The 13,890-nt window shown below is 53.4% G+C and overlaps 1 protein-coding gene across 1 annotated transcript in view; it reads right to left on the bottom strand.

Annotated features, from left to right (window-relative positions):
* The window catches only part of CCDC40 (coiled-coil domain 40 molecular ruler complex subunit), a gene marked incomplete at both ends in the record, with an annotated part of 45,390 nt that extends 38,870 nt beyond the window's left edge, over nt 1-6,520 (bottom strand). Inside the window, 7 exons of the mRNA XM_080714153.1 lie at nt 1,395-1,542; nt 1,591-1,703; nt 1,861-1,953; nt 3,881-3,972; nt 4,110-4,864; nt 4,952-5,279; nt 6,487-6,520. Of these exons, the coding sequence (XP_080570279.1) occupies nt 1,395-1,542; nt 1,591-1,703; nt 1,861-1,953; nt 3,881-3,972; nt 4,110-4,864; nt 4,952-5,279; nt 6,487-6,520 (1,563 nt within the window). The remainder of the gene's footprint in view (nt 1-1,394; nt 1,543-1,590; nt 1,704-1,860; nt 1,954-3,880; nt 3,973-4,109; nt 4,865-4,951; nt 5,280-6,486) is intronic.
* Nucleotides 6,521-13,890: the final 7,370 nt, after the last annotated feature.

Genomic DNA, 13,890 nt, shown 5'->3' with positions numbered 1-13,890 from the left:
AGGGTCTTACTAAGTTGCTGAAGGCCTTCTTAAATTGCTGAGACTGGCCTCTAACCTAGGGTCCTCCAGTCTCAGCCTCTCAAGTACTGGGATTACAGGTGCGTATCATCACATTAGGAATTAGCAAACCAGCTTCACAGCTTCAGCAATTTAGCGAGGCTCTCAGCCACTTAGTGAGACCCTGTTTCAAAATAAAAATAAAGTAAGGCTGGGGTATGGCTCAGAGGTAAAATGGCCCTGGGTTCAATCAATCACCACTACCAAAAAAAGAAAAGAAAAGAAAGAAAGAAAAAGAAGACAAAAGGGGAAAGAGGAAGAGAGAGGGAGGAGGGGAGGGGAAGAGAGAGATCCCCCTGCCTCAGCCTCGGGAGCACTTAGTGACAAGCACAGACATCACTATACCTGGCTATAAACACGGTTTGTTATTTTTTAAAAGCTGGGCATGGTGGTGTAACCTCAGCATTTGGGAGGCTGAGACAAGAGGATAGCGCAGGTTCAAAGCTAGCCTCAGCTACTTAGTGAGGCCCTCCGTAACTCAGTGAGACCCTATTTCAAAATAAAGAATAAAAAAAAAAATAGGGCAGGGGGTGTAGCTCGGAGGTTGAATGCCCCTGGCTTCCATCCCCAGACTCACAAAAATAAATAAATAAATAAATAAATAAATAAATAAATAAGGCTGGGCCAGGCATGGTGGTGCACGCTTGTAATCCCAGCATTTGGAAGGCTGAGACCGGAGGATCGCGGTTCGCAGACAGCCTCAGCTACTTAGTGAGGCCCTTTGCAACTCAGTGAGACCCGGTTTCAAAATAAAGAATAAAAAATAGGGCAGGGGGTGTAGCTTGGAGGTCGAATGCCCCTGAATTCCATCCCCAGTACCACACAAAAAAAGGGGGAGGGCAGAGGTGTATGTAGCTCAGAGGTAGAGTGTTGCTGGGTTCAATCCCCAGTACCAAAAAAAGTAAAATAATTTAAATTAAAAAGATTTTGGGGCACGGTAGTGTGCATGTGTAATCCCCGTACTTGGGAGGCGGAGACAGGAGGAACGCAGGTTCATGGCTACCCTTAGCAGCTTAGTGAGGCCCTGTTTCAAAATAAAGAATAAAAAACAGGGCTGAGGGTGTAGTTTGGAGGTGGTTCCATCCCCAGACTCACACACACACAAAAATTATACCCGTGTCAATCTCAGTCCCCCGTGTGGGGGAGGGGGAGCGTGGGGAGGGGTCCGGGGAAGCCCGCCGAGTGCAAGGCGCACGTACGCCGCGATCACTTGGCATTATGCTGGGAGACTGTATTGCACCAATGAAAGTATATAAAATATTAAAATTCATCTCCTTGCTAGCCGTATTTCAAGTGCTCTCTTTATTAACGCTTTTACTGGTGCACCGCAGTCTCACGTGACAGTGGCCGGTAGAGACAGTGGCATCCACACGAGAGCCCGTGTGGCCCGGGGCCACCCTGCTGAGCCGCGCGAGCTCGCTCAGCACGGGGCAGGAAATTCTCAGACCTGAGCTTTCCAACAGGGGCTGCAGGTTCGGGTGAGCCCTACGACCTGGAGGGCCCTTGCACCAATCAGAAGGCGGGCCCACTCACCAGGCTGCTGCGGCTTGCTGTTTGGGGAGGCTCTGGGCCCTGCTGGGGTTCCTCTGCGGAGACCGCCGCTCCGGGTTCTGGCGGTTCTGGTGGCTGGGCTCCAGGCCCCACGTCTGAGTCCATCAGCGCTGCAAAGCTGACTTGGCCCCGGGGGGATGTGATTTCCGCATCAGAGTCCCATTCCCCCTCCATCTCCACTCCCTCCGGGGATTCTCTTTCTTGGGAGGCAGAATCCTCTCTATCAGGCCGGGCTTCTCCATCCCTCAGTACTTCCTCTTCGCCTCCTGCGGGGATCTGCTCCTCATCCGAGGCACCCGCAGCCTCTGTGCTTCTCTGGTCACTGCCCCTCTCCAGTGGCGATGCCTGGAACAGGGTGTCGGGGGGACAGGACATAACACATGAAGGATGGGGGGGCGTTGTCTTAGCCAGGCGACTGCCCCGATGTGCACCTGCTCAGAGGTTCTGTGGCAAGCTTTATCTGCTTTGTTTTTTTATAATCAGATCGCATACTTCATTATAGGGAATGAATTCTGGGAAACTCAGGGCAATTCAGGAGTTGGATATCTTTGGCATTCTTAATTGCAGATGCTTTAAAATGAGGTAGGAAGAAGATTAGTTTATCTGCACCGAGTCAAGCCTGTCCCCGTGCCAGGAGAAAGGACTGGAGCGAGTCCCAAGTCCTTCACCTTCTAGGAACCTCGGGCCCCGACTATTGTCCCCAGAGGAGGGTTTACCGCGTGGTCTTCTGGTTCCTTCTCTCCTTCCACACCCGGTTTGCTTTCCTGGGGAGACCTGGTTTCAGAAACAGTTGAACACTTAGCACATATCATCTCCCGAAGTCTGCATATCTATTTACTAGGCTGCTGGCCAGGACTTTATCCATCGCCAGACCAGGCTTGTTAGGTGGCCCGAGGGCCACAACTCTGAGAATGAATAAAAACACAACTATCGCGCCGGGCGTGGTGGCGCACGCTTGTAATCCCCGCGCTTGGGAGGCGGAGACAGGAGGATCGCGCAGGTTCGAAGCCCGCCGCGCGCGCTGGCTTAGGAGACCCTGTTTCCAAATAAAAAAATGTAAAAATAGGTCTGGCTTAGGAGACCCTGTTTCCAAATAAAAAAATGTAAAAATAGGTCTGGGAGTGTAGCCCGGATGTAGAAGGGCTTCCAGGAACCCCAGTACCCCCCCCAAAAAAAAAAAAAACAAAAAAACCACAACTATCGACACATTGAAGGGACATTCTGATGGGATCACCCTGGATAAGTCACCTCAACTGCACGAGGTCTGGAATGAAGCGGAGAACAAGAATACACAGCAAATGAGCGCCAAAGCCGGGCGCGGAGGCGCACGCTTGTTATCCCAGCATTCGGGAGGCTGAGACAGGAGGATCGCAATTCAAGGACAGCCTCAGCTGCTGAATTAGGCCTTTTGCAACTCAGTGAGACCCTGTGTCAAAATAAAAAATAAGCTGGGGGTGGCGGTGCACCCTTGTAATCCCAGGCCTCAGGAGACAGGAGGGTCGCACAGGTTCGAAGCCAGCCTCAGCTACTGAGTGAGGCTCTCAGCAACTCAGTGAGACCCTGTTTCCAAATAAATTATTAAAAAGTATGTCTGGGAGTATAGCCTGGAGGTAGAAAAGCCCCTGGGTTCCACGCCCAGTACCACACACACAAAAAAGAATTTAAAAAAATAGGGGTGGGGGTGTACCTCAGAGGTGGAATTTCCCTGGGGTTTTATCCCCAGTACTGCCAAAAATAAAAAATAAAAAATAAAAATAAAAAAGGGAAAAGGAAAAGAAAAAGAAAGAGGAGGAAAAGAAGGAGGAGGAGGAGAAGAAGAAATACACACCAGAACCAGAAAAGATTGCATCACATCAGAAAGATCAAAGCTCCAAGACTGTTAGCTGCTCCATGGTACAAGAATGTTATGATTTACACTCAAAATATCTTGGGTCATTGAAAATACAAGTTATTTATTTAGTTAGTTATTGTGGTGCTGGGGATGGAACCCAGGGGCATTCAACCTCTGAGCTACACCTCCAGCCCTATTTTAATTTTTCTTTGGAAACAGGGTCTCGCTAAGTTGATGCGAGCCTCACTGTATTTCCCAGGTTGGCCTCAAACCTGTGATCTTCCTGTCTCAGCCTCCCAAGTACTGGGATTACAGGTGTGTGCCACCATTCCCAGCCTGAATTTATTTTAACCAAACCAATATAGATCAATGGAAACTCCTGTGATATTCCTCCGCCTTCCCAAGATAACCCCTGGCACTGGTAACTAATTTAGGGCGTACCTGCACTATTTCAGATTTTTCCGTCCACGTTACCCCCATTAGAGACCACACTATGTCGGTTGTTTTACATTGGGTCATCTCGTTGACTTCACCTGGAAGTCTTTCGAGGCCAGCAGGTATAGACCTACCTGTTTTATTTTTTTTAAGTATGAAACAATACAGAAGTATCTAAGGCCAAATTCTGGATACCACAGCATGTCAGAGCAGAGCGCTGGGGGCTCATCTTTACCGACCCCCGTTCCAGGTGGCTGGTAAAGGCGCTGGGCAGGGTCAGCGCCCACGGGGGCCGCCTGCCCCCACCCCAGGCCGCTGGCTGGACCCTTGGTCGCAGGGCGTGCCCCCGGCCACCTTCGGGCCGCGCAGACCCGCTCCGGGAGCCGGGAGCCGCAGCTGGACCGCCAAGCCGGGCGGTTGTCATGGTTACCGAGGGCGCGCGCGCGCGGGTCCTGGAGGGAGGCCGGGGCTTGGCATAGGGGAAGAGGGAGGTAGGAGGGGGCCAGGGCAGGAGGTGAGAGGCCGGGCTTGGGCTGGCGAGGGATGCCGGGGGTCCGCGGGCCAGGGGTGGGGGGGGGCAGGTCAGCGGCCGGAGGAAGGGGGCACCAGGTGAAGGGGGCCTCGCGGGGCGCGGCCAGCGTCGATGGGCTTGGCCTGGAGGCTCCGGGACCCGCGGTGGCCGCAGCCCGCTTACCCGCCCGCCCGGTCGCCGGGCTCCGCCATCTCTCGTTGCTAGGCGACGCGGTCAACATCCGGCGGGGCGCGCGGAGGCCTCCGCGGGGCGGCGCCAGCTCCGCGCATCCGAGGACCAGCCTGCGGGCCGCGCGGTCCTCCGCTCGCCCCGGCGCCCCCCCCCCCCCGGGAGACAAGTGTCCGCTGCACCCCGCCGGTCCCCGCGGCGCCGGGACCTGGGGACGGCGGGCGGGCGGGGGGCTCGGGTCCCGCAGGACCCCGCGGGGGTCCCCAGGGCCTCCTGGGCGCTGCTCCCTCCTCCGCCATCAGGAGGGGAGGGGTGCGTGGGGGGCGGGGCGGGCCGGGGCGGGCCTCGCCTCCTGTCCCCGCCCCGCCGCGCCTCACTGTCGGCGGCGGCGACCGTGGCGGCTCCGGAGCGGGCGCGCACGGGCGGCGGCGGCGGGACCCGGTGGGTAGCGGGGCCGGGCGGGGCCGGGGGGGGGGTCGGATGGCGGGGTCGCGCGACTCCCCGGCGGCGCCCGGCGGGAGCGGGCCGGCGGGGATGGCGCCCGGTCCGGGCGGAGCTCGGCCTTTGTCTGGCGGCGCAGCCGGAGCTCGCGGACGGCGGGGGAGCCGGGCGGCTCAGCCCCCAGCGCCCACGGCTCGGACCCCCGGGGCGGGCGGGCCGCGGGCCCGGCCGAGAGCCACGTGTCCGGGCGCTGGCTGTTCTTTCCTTAATAAGAAAAAATCCTAAAGAAAGGAAAAGGACAAGAAGGGAAAATAAAAGGCAGTTTAAGATTGCTAAAAATACCCCGAGGAGCCCCGCCTTCTGGCGTGACTCTGAAATCCTGGTATTCCCACACCCGGGAATCGTGGCAGATGTTGGCCACTGTCTAGTTCAGATTTGGTTCAGAAATAGAAAAGGAACCGGAAGGAGAGAGTGAAAGTTGCTCCGGCCCTCCTCCCAGAGTTTGCTCTTGGCGGCAGCTGGACAGGGTGGCCCCTGTGGTGTGATCCCAGGGCCCCCTGCTTTGGGCCCAGCAAGCAGCCTATTATTTTAGCTGGAAAGAAGGGGACCCCGGGAGCCCAAGTGATGGCGCGTACTGGGGACGCTGGCCATCCCGGATCTGTCACCAACCCCTTAGGGAGCCTTAAGAAATCTTAATTTTAGAAAATCCTCGTTGGAAACATTAACATTAAAATTGATAGTGAATATTAAACACTTTTAAGAACTGTGAAAGCTTTCTCAAAGAAAGGATTGTCAAGACGAGGAGTCCCATGTAGTATAAACTTCAAAGTTCATTCATGGCTGGCTGCATCAGAAGCCTGGTGCCATGCTAAGTCAGTAAGTAAGCCCATAACGAACAAGAAACAAACTCCTTCCTTCCTTCCTTCCTCCCTTCCTTCCTTCCTTCCTTCCTTCCTTCCTTCCTTCCTCTTTTTGGTACTGGTGATTGAACCCAGGGGCATTCTGCCTCCAAGTTACACTCCCATCCCTTTTCATTTTTTTTTTTAAATAGAAACATGGTCTCCTCTTTAAATTAGATGCACTGGCCTTGAACCCTACGATCCTCCTGTCTCGGCCTTCCAAGCACTGGGATTACAGGCACGCACCACTGCACATGGCTTGAGGTTTTGTTTCCTTGATTTCTCGTGTGGATGGCGCATCAAGTGGAAAGATGATCTTAGACAGATGTGGAATCCAGTATTTCAACCAGTTTAGTCTTTATCACTTGGCTGGGCGCTGGGGCCCTGCAGGTGGTTCTGAGGACCAGGACTGACCAGGTGTCTGATAACACAAGTCTATACAATTTCACCTTCTTTCTCCCTAGCACCCAGGTTTTTGTTCGCAGGCCTGATTCTGCTCTGGTAAGATTAGCTACTTGGGTTCATACGGTATTAAAGCGTAGGGGAGGAGGGCCTTGGATGCGAAGGTCTACCGCTGCAGAGGTGGAAGGTTTTGATGTGCGTCATGTTGGTATCGTGTGTATCTAATCAGTGGAGCTGATGAGGCCGAGGTGCGGGAAGGACAGCTTGTGTTTGGGGTCTTTCCCAAAATACGGAGAAATGGTGCCAGGAATCTTTCTCCACTCACTTAGGGGTGCTGTTATTAATCCTGTTGACTTTTTCTTTAAGTCCTCTCCATCCTTGGGGGGGTCTTGCATCTGTAAGATATCTGCTTTTATGAGCTATCTGGTGAGAGCTGGGTGGAGTGTGTTTCCCTCAGTCCTGGGGACTCACTTATCATCCTCAGAGCACGAGAGGGAGAGGGACCGGCCCCGTGAAGACAGGGTTCACTTTCTGCTTGAAGTAACCTAACTCCATTTTCCGATAGGGACAGCGTGGCTCTTGTTGCTCAGCCCTGGGCGGTGGTGAGTCTGTTACAGGAGCTTAAAGTCAAGGCATCTGGGTGGTGGTATTGTTTCCTCGGGCTCCTGGACCGGCCCTCCCGTAGGGCAACCTTTCACACTTGGGTTTGTTACGGGCTCCTTTGCACTCTGGCACTCTGGAGGTGGGAAAGAGCACACTTCAGTTTTCCTTGGGCGGCCTTTTGTTTTCTGTATCTTAAATGCTTTCTCTAAACGAGAGGCGGTGCTCTTTGGGGGTATTGTTATCTGAGTTTGGTTTTGTGGTGCACGACTTCAACAAAGATAGCCAGAGTCTTGGTCTCAGTGTTTCTGGCTGCAAGGTGGGAGTCCGGGGAGCTAGCCCTGCCGGGAGCAGGTGCTGGCTTCCTGGCTAGGTCTGCACCCTTCGTACCTACGTTTAAGATCTTCCTTGGTCCAGACCCTGGTTCATTTCCAAATCTAGTTTTTCTTCTTCCCAGGCCGACTTCCTTGGCTCTTTGGGGGAAACTGGGGCGTTTGTGCCATCAAGGGGCATGAAAGCAGATGGCCTGCTCAGAGGCACAGGCTTGGGGGTTTTCCAGGGAGCGGGTGATCATCGGAGTGACAGTTGGGCAGTTGGAGGAGGAGAGCCGCCGCCCGGCAGCCTCTGGCTCAGCGTCCCCCAGCCAGGTTTTGTCACGGCACGACTCCAAGGTTCCTTCCCCGTGGTAACTGGCCCGGGTGCCCGCGCGGGGCCGGCACCCTACACAGTATCTCTCTCACTCTCAGCACAGCTGACTTCTGCTCTCCTGGCCACGGGGGCTTCTCTGGGCCACAGCCCCTCCCCGTGAGTCCCAAGATGAGCCAGGTGCAGCAAATAGGTTTCTCCTCTGCCAATCCATGACCGGAAGTTCAACACAGCCGAGAGGGTGGGCCCTGCTGCCCCGGGAGCTTACCGGAATGGCTGGACCAACTTCCCCGAACCATGCAGCCCCAGGGCCCAGGTGCCAGTCTGGGTGCCAGTGGGATTGATGGCACCCTTTGACCCACAAAGCCATGCTCTGTAAGGATGGTGGCACGTGCCTCCTGTGGGAGGGTGGCAGCAGGCAAAGGTTGCTGAGGTTTACCCCCAGAATGTCGAGGGAGTTTTCTTTCCTTTGGTGCTAGGGAGTGCACCCAGGGGTGTTCTACCTCTGAGCTACACCCCAGCCATATTTTATTTTATCTTGGTGGTACTGGGGATGGAACTCAGGGACTTTCTACCTCTGGGCTACACTCTCAGACCTATTTTTTTTAATATTTTATTAGGAACTGGGTCTCACTAAGTTGTTGAGAGCCTCACTAAGTAGCTGAGGCTGGCTTCGAACCTGTGCAATCCTCCTGTCTCAGCCTCCCAAGGGCGGGGATTACAAGCGTGCACTGCCATGTCCGGCTCTATTTTATTTTATTTTGAAATAGGGTCTTGTTGAATTGCTGAGGCTGGCCTTGGACTTGCAATCAACCTGTCTCAGCCTCCCAGGTACTGGGATTACAAGCGTGCGCTGCTGTGCTCAGCAGCAGATGTTCTGCAGGTGGAAAATGACCCTTGTCAGCGTGTGTCTGGCCTGCGTTTAATACGGCATCGCCTTATCCCTCTCTGTTGTTGGGGCTTGGAGAGCAAAGCAGATGAACCGGTTCCTGCCGGCTACATGGCAGGTGACCAGAGCGCAGGGCATTTTGCTCCTGGGCACACAGAAGGAGGCAAGGTCAGGGAGATAGTCAGCCGTGGGCTTCGTCCCCCCTGACTCTTGCCACGCGTCCGGGGCCCCTGCTCCGTACCTGCCGCCGCTCCTGTTGCAGCAGGCAGCCTTCACCTGTGAACGTGGGCACCAGGACCACGTCTGACCACCATATCCCCGCGCCTGGCCAGTGCCCGGAGGCTGGCATGCAGCACGGAGGAGTGAGCGGGGCAGAGACCGGGCCGGGCCTCTCCTGCCTGCAGCCTGCCTTGTACTTTGGTCTCCCGCAGAAGGTCCAGAAGAGGTGTGTCTTCCCGTGTGGGAGCTGATGGAGCCCTCCTTACCAGGACCACCAAGGCTTTGGGCAGAGGAAACCCAGGCGGCCTTGGCTCGTGAGCGGGCAGCCGTCCAGTGCCCACCCTGCTGCCCTGGAGGGCACCGGGACCCAGAGCTCCCGACCTGGGCCTCGGTCCCCATCATCCAGTGTCACGGTCACTCCGTGTGTTAGATGGGCAGTCAGTGGGCGGATGTAATGCTTTCTGGAGTTAGAGATCGGCCCTTTACCGCTCCTTAGGAGCCTTGGTTGGGGTTGGCGGGCTGCAGAGTGGAGTCCAGAGGTTTCCACGTCTTTATGCAGGAGGAGCCTGTGCCCGTATGAGGTTTTGGAGCTGAGGACCAAGCGTGCAGGTGGGCCTGATGAGCTGGTACAAGCCTGTAATTCCAGTACTTAGGAGGTTAAGACACAGATCCCAGGTTCAAGGACAGCCTCAGCGAGCTGGCCAGACTTTCAGCAATCTAAACACCCTGTTCAAAACAAAAAAATAGGGGTGTAGCTCAGAGGTATAATGTCTCTGGGTTCGATCCCCAGTAACACACACACACACACACACACACACACACACACACACACACACACGTGCAGGTAGAATGGTAGAATTAAGATTGTTCAAGCCAGGCGTGGGTGGCGCACGCTTGTAATCCCCGCACTTGGGAGGCTGAGACAGGAGGATCGCACGGGTGCGAAGCCAGCCTCAGCTACTTAGTGAGGCTCTCAGCAACTTAGTGAGACCCTGTTTCCAAAAAAAATATAAAAAAGGTCTGGGAGTATAGCCCGGAGGTAGAAAGCCTCTGGATTCCACCCCTAGTACCACCAAAAAAAAAAAAAAGATTGTTCATCAGTTGACTCTGAGGTGGGTGATGAGCCTGGTCCATCCATATGGTATCACAGGGACCCTGAAAGTGGAAGGGGGCAGCAGGAGTATCCCCGTGATCGCTGGGGTGTGAGAAAGACTCCACCAGCCACCTCTGCTTTTGAAGTGGAGGATGGGAACGGAGCCGTGGAGTGCCGGGGCCCCTCCAAGGTGAAGAGACCTGGAAGCAGATTACCCAGAAGGACCAGAGCCTGCTAACACTGACGTGAGCCCAGTGAGACCATCCCGGACTTCTGGCCATCAGGACTGTAGGATAGCACATCTGCCTTGTTTCAAGCTGCTAGGGCTGTGCTGACTTGTTACAGCAACTGCAGGAAGCTGATACACGTGAAACGGATGCTTTCAAAGCAAAGGCCAGCCTGACCTTTCAGGTCTTTTTTTCCTTCTTTCCTTCCTTTCTTTTTTATCCCTTCCCACCTGCCTTTCTTTTTCTTTGTTCTTGGACCTGGGGATTAAATCCAGGGGTATTCTACCTCTGAGCTGCACCCCCAACTTGTTATATTTTTTGGCATTTTTTTTGGTGTGTGGTACTGGGGATGGAACCCGGGGCATTCTACCTCCGATCTACACCCCCAGTCCTATTTTTGATTCTTTATTTTGAAACAGGGTCTTACTGAGTTGCAAAGGCCTCACTCTGTAGCTGAAGTTGTCCTTGAACTGCAATCCTCCTGTCTCAGCGTCCCAAACCCTGGGATTACAAGCGTGCGCCACCACGCCCAGCTAGGAGAACACATTTCTGGCGGTACCTGTCCCGGCAGCCTCCACACCCAGCTTATTTTTTGGCTTTTGAAACAGGGTCCTACTGAGTTCCTGAGGCTGGTTCCGAACCTGTGACCCTCCTGTCTCAGCCTCCCAAGTTCTGGGGTTACTGGCGCACACCACCGAGCCCGGCTCTGTGGTCATTTCTTAACCATGTTTCATTTCCCAGGTGACTTTGCCTTTCTCTACACATAGGAAGGCTCCCTTTTCTAGAGTATAAATCACACAGTCTTGGGCCATAAATTTTGAGCAATAAAAGCCTTAACTTCACTGGTTGTAAATATTTGCCAGAGGAAACCCCACCCCCTCCACTTTCACACGAGTCACAGAAGCTCCAGCTGCCTCGGGCCAGGTTTCAGCCCCAGGTTTCAGCTCCAGGTTTCAGCCCCAGGTTTCAGCCCCAGGTTTCAGCTCCAGGTTTCAGCTCCAGGTTTCAGCTCCAGGTTTCAGCCCCAGGTTTCAGCTCCAGGTGGCTTCTGCAGGTCGGGTGGAGGGAACAGCATGGCCAGGGGCTGCGGCCTCGGCCCCCACCCAGTGGAATTATCAGGACCCTCTCTGAGCGCTGTGCAAGGGGGACCTGCCGCTCCCTCCAGCCCTGCTCGTGCCTCCTCCATCTCTGGGCGCTTCTGTGGCTTCTCACATCTCTCCCCTGCCGGCGGCACGCGCTCCAGCCACCACCAAGCTCCGGAGGCAACTGTAGCTGCCTTTGTCCCCAGTAACCTCCCCCCAGAGCCACGGTCCCCCAAGGTGTCTGACGGCCAGGGTTGTGCATTAATGGAAAGGGTGGCTCTGTGGAGGTGTTTTGTGAGTGTGTATTTCCATTGAAGGGAGCCAAATTGTTCTTTTCTTTCTGATTACACAATAGCCCACCCCCTTTTTTTTGTGGTACTGGGGATGGAACCCAGGGCCTTCTACCTCAGAGCTACACCCTAGCTCTTTTTATTTTTATTTATTTTATTTTATTTATTTTGGTGGTACTGGGGTTCCTGGAAGCCCTTCTACCTCCGGGCTACACTTCCAGACATATTTTATATTTTTGAAACAGGGTCTCTTAAGCCAGCGCGGCTGGCTCGGACCTGCGCGATCCTCCTGTCTCCACCTCCCAAGCGCGGGGATTACAAGCGTGCGCCACCACGCCCGGCTCTTTTTATTTTGAAATAGAGACTTGCCAAGTTGCTGAGGCTGGCCTGGAACCTGCGATCCTCCTGTCTCAGCCTCCCAGGTACTGGGATTGCAAGTGTGTGGCACCACTCCCAGCTACTTAATACTTTCTTTTCTTTTCTTTTTTTCCCCTGCAGTATTGGGGATGGAACCCAGGGGCATTCTACCTCCAGGCTATACCCCGAGCCCTATTTTTATTCTTTATTTTGAAACAGGTTCTCACTGAGTTGCAAAGGGCCTCACTAAGTAGCTGAGGCTGGCCTCAAATCTTTGATCTTCCTGTCTCAGCCTCTCAAGTATTGGGATTACAGGTACATGCCACCACACCTAGCTGAATATAACTGTTTTATTTATTTATTTATTTATTTATTTATTTATTTATTTATTTTTGGTGGTACTGGGGGTGGAACCTAGGGGATTTTTCTACCTCTGGGCTATACTCCCAGACCTATTTTATACTTTATTTGGAAACAGGGTGTCACTAATCTGCTGAGAGCCTCACTAAGTAGCTAAGGCTGGCTTCGAACCTGTGCGATCCTCCTGTCTCAGCCTCCCACGAGCTAGGATTACAAGCGTGCGTCACCACGCCTGGCTTAGATATAACTGTTTTAAAGGAAAATATCACAGGGGGGATCAGGGAGAATGAGGGTTTATCCCTGTCGAGTGCCCGCCAGTAGCTGCTTCTCTGTCCAGCCTCCTCTCTGAGAGTGTGATGATTTTCACAAGGCGCCGGATGCCTTGGGCTGCATTTGATACACTTAAACTCCGAATCCTTACTGGGGGTCAAGTCAGGGATCCGTTCTTCCTGCGCTAACTTGTTTTATGTCTTACAAGCTCTGCTAACGGTGTTAGAAGATTGTGCCCTACTGTGCTTCCACGACTATTTGTGGAATAATTCCCTGGCCCACGCAAGGCGCTCCTGCCTGGGAGGGGACTTGCGTCTCCCTCTTGCTCTGGGCTCTGGGCCTGGACAGCCTCTCTCCAGCCTGCTTCCCCTGTCTACCAGGAAGAACTGCCGTCTCTTCTCCCTTTGGCGCCTGTAGGATGCCAGGGGTTGAAGGTCATGAACGCAAAGGGCACCGTGCAGGGGTCACTCAAGGTCATGTGCAGGTGCGTCAAGGGCATCAGGAGGCGCAGTCACCCAGGCAGCAGGGGCTCCTCTCCGTGGCCTCGACCCCTCCTCCCGCGGCTGCCGGCGTTCTTGTGCCCACGTCCTGCCTGTTCAGCTAAGTGCACACGTCAAATTCGGCTTTTTGAAATATTAAACATGCCTCCTTGAAAATGGAAACCCTAAGAAAAATAGGATAAAACATAAACCAACGTTCAGTGGATTTTTGGCTGGGGAGTGGCTGTGTAAGACAAAAAAACAGAAACAAAAGAATCACGAAGAAAAGTGACCATCAATTTAGAAACAATGAAAATTTAGAACTTCTGTTCTTCAAAAGGGATCATAAAAGGCAAACCACAAATTGGGGAAAACATTTGTAGCAGCTATAGCAAAGGATTATTACCTTCCCTGTATGAAGAGCTCTTACACAGCCAGGCATGGCGGGATATACCGGAAACCCCAGTGCTTGGGAGGGTGAGATTGGAGGATCACAGGCTTAAGGACAGCCTTAGCAATTTGGCAAGCTTTTCAGGAACTTAGTGAGAGGCTGTTTCAAAACAACAACAACAAAATCAGTAAAAAAAAGGGATGGAGCTGTAACTTGGAGGTAAAATGCCCCTGCGTTCAAATCTCAGTAGCCCCCCAAAAATCTTATATAGCAATAAAAATTTCAATACCTCAGAAGAAAAATTGACAAGGCGTGCCAATAGGCAATTCAGGAAGTGACTTTAAATGTCTAAAAAGCTGGGATAATATTCTCAAGGAAATTGGTCTTAAGACAACCACTTTCAGTTACCAAATTGGCAAAGATTTAACTCCCCGGTATTGCTGGCACCTGTTTGGAAATCTGTTAGGCACTGTGTGTCAGGAGAAATGGACAGGAAATCCAAAAATTATCCTCAGGAAATGAGGTTGATTTGTATATAAAAATACAGAGATGGCGATGATTATTCTTTGTGGTACTGGGGATTGAATCCAGGGGCGTTCTACCTCTGAGCTACACCCACCCCAGCACAATTTGATTTTTTAATTTAGAAATAGTTTCTCACTGAATTGCTAA

Source organism: Muscardinus avellanarius, assembly GCF_963383645.1.
Source record: "Muscardinus avellanarius genome assembly, chromosome: 16".
Taxonomy (NCBI): domain Eukaryota; kingdom Metazoa; phylum Chordata; class Mammalia; order Rodentia; family Gliridae; genus Muscardinus; species Muscardinus avellanarius.
Note: the sequence above shows the minus strand (reverse complement) of the source record. Positions and strands in the feature narration are given on the sequence as shown.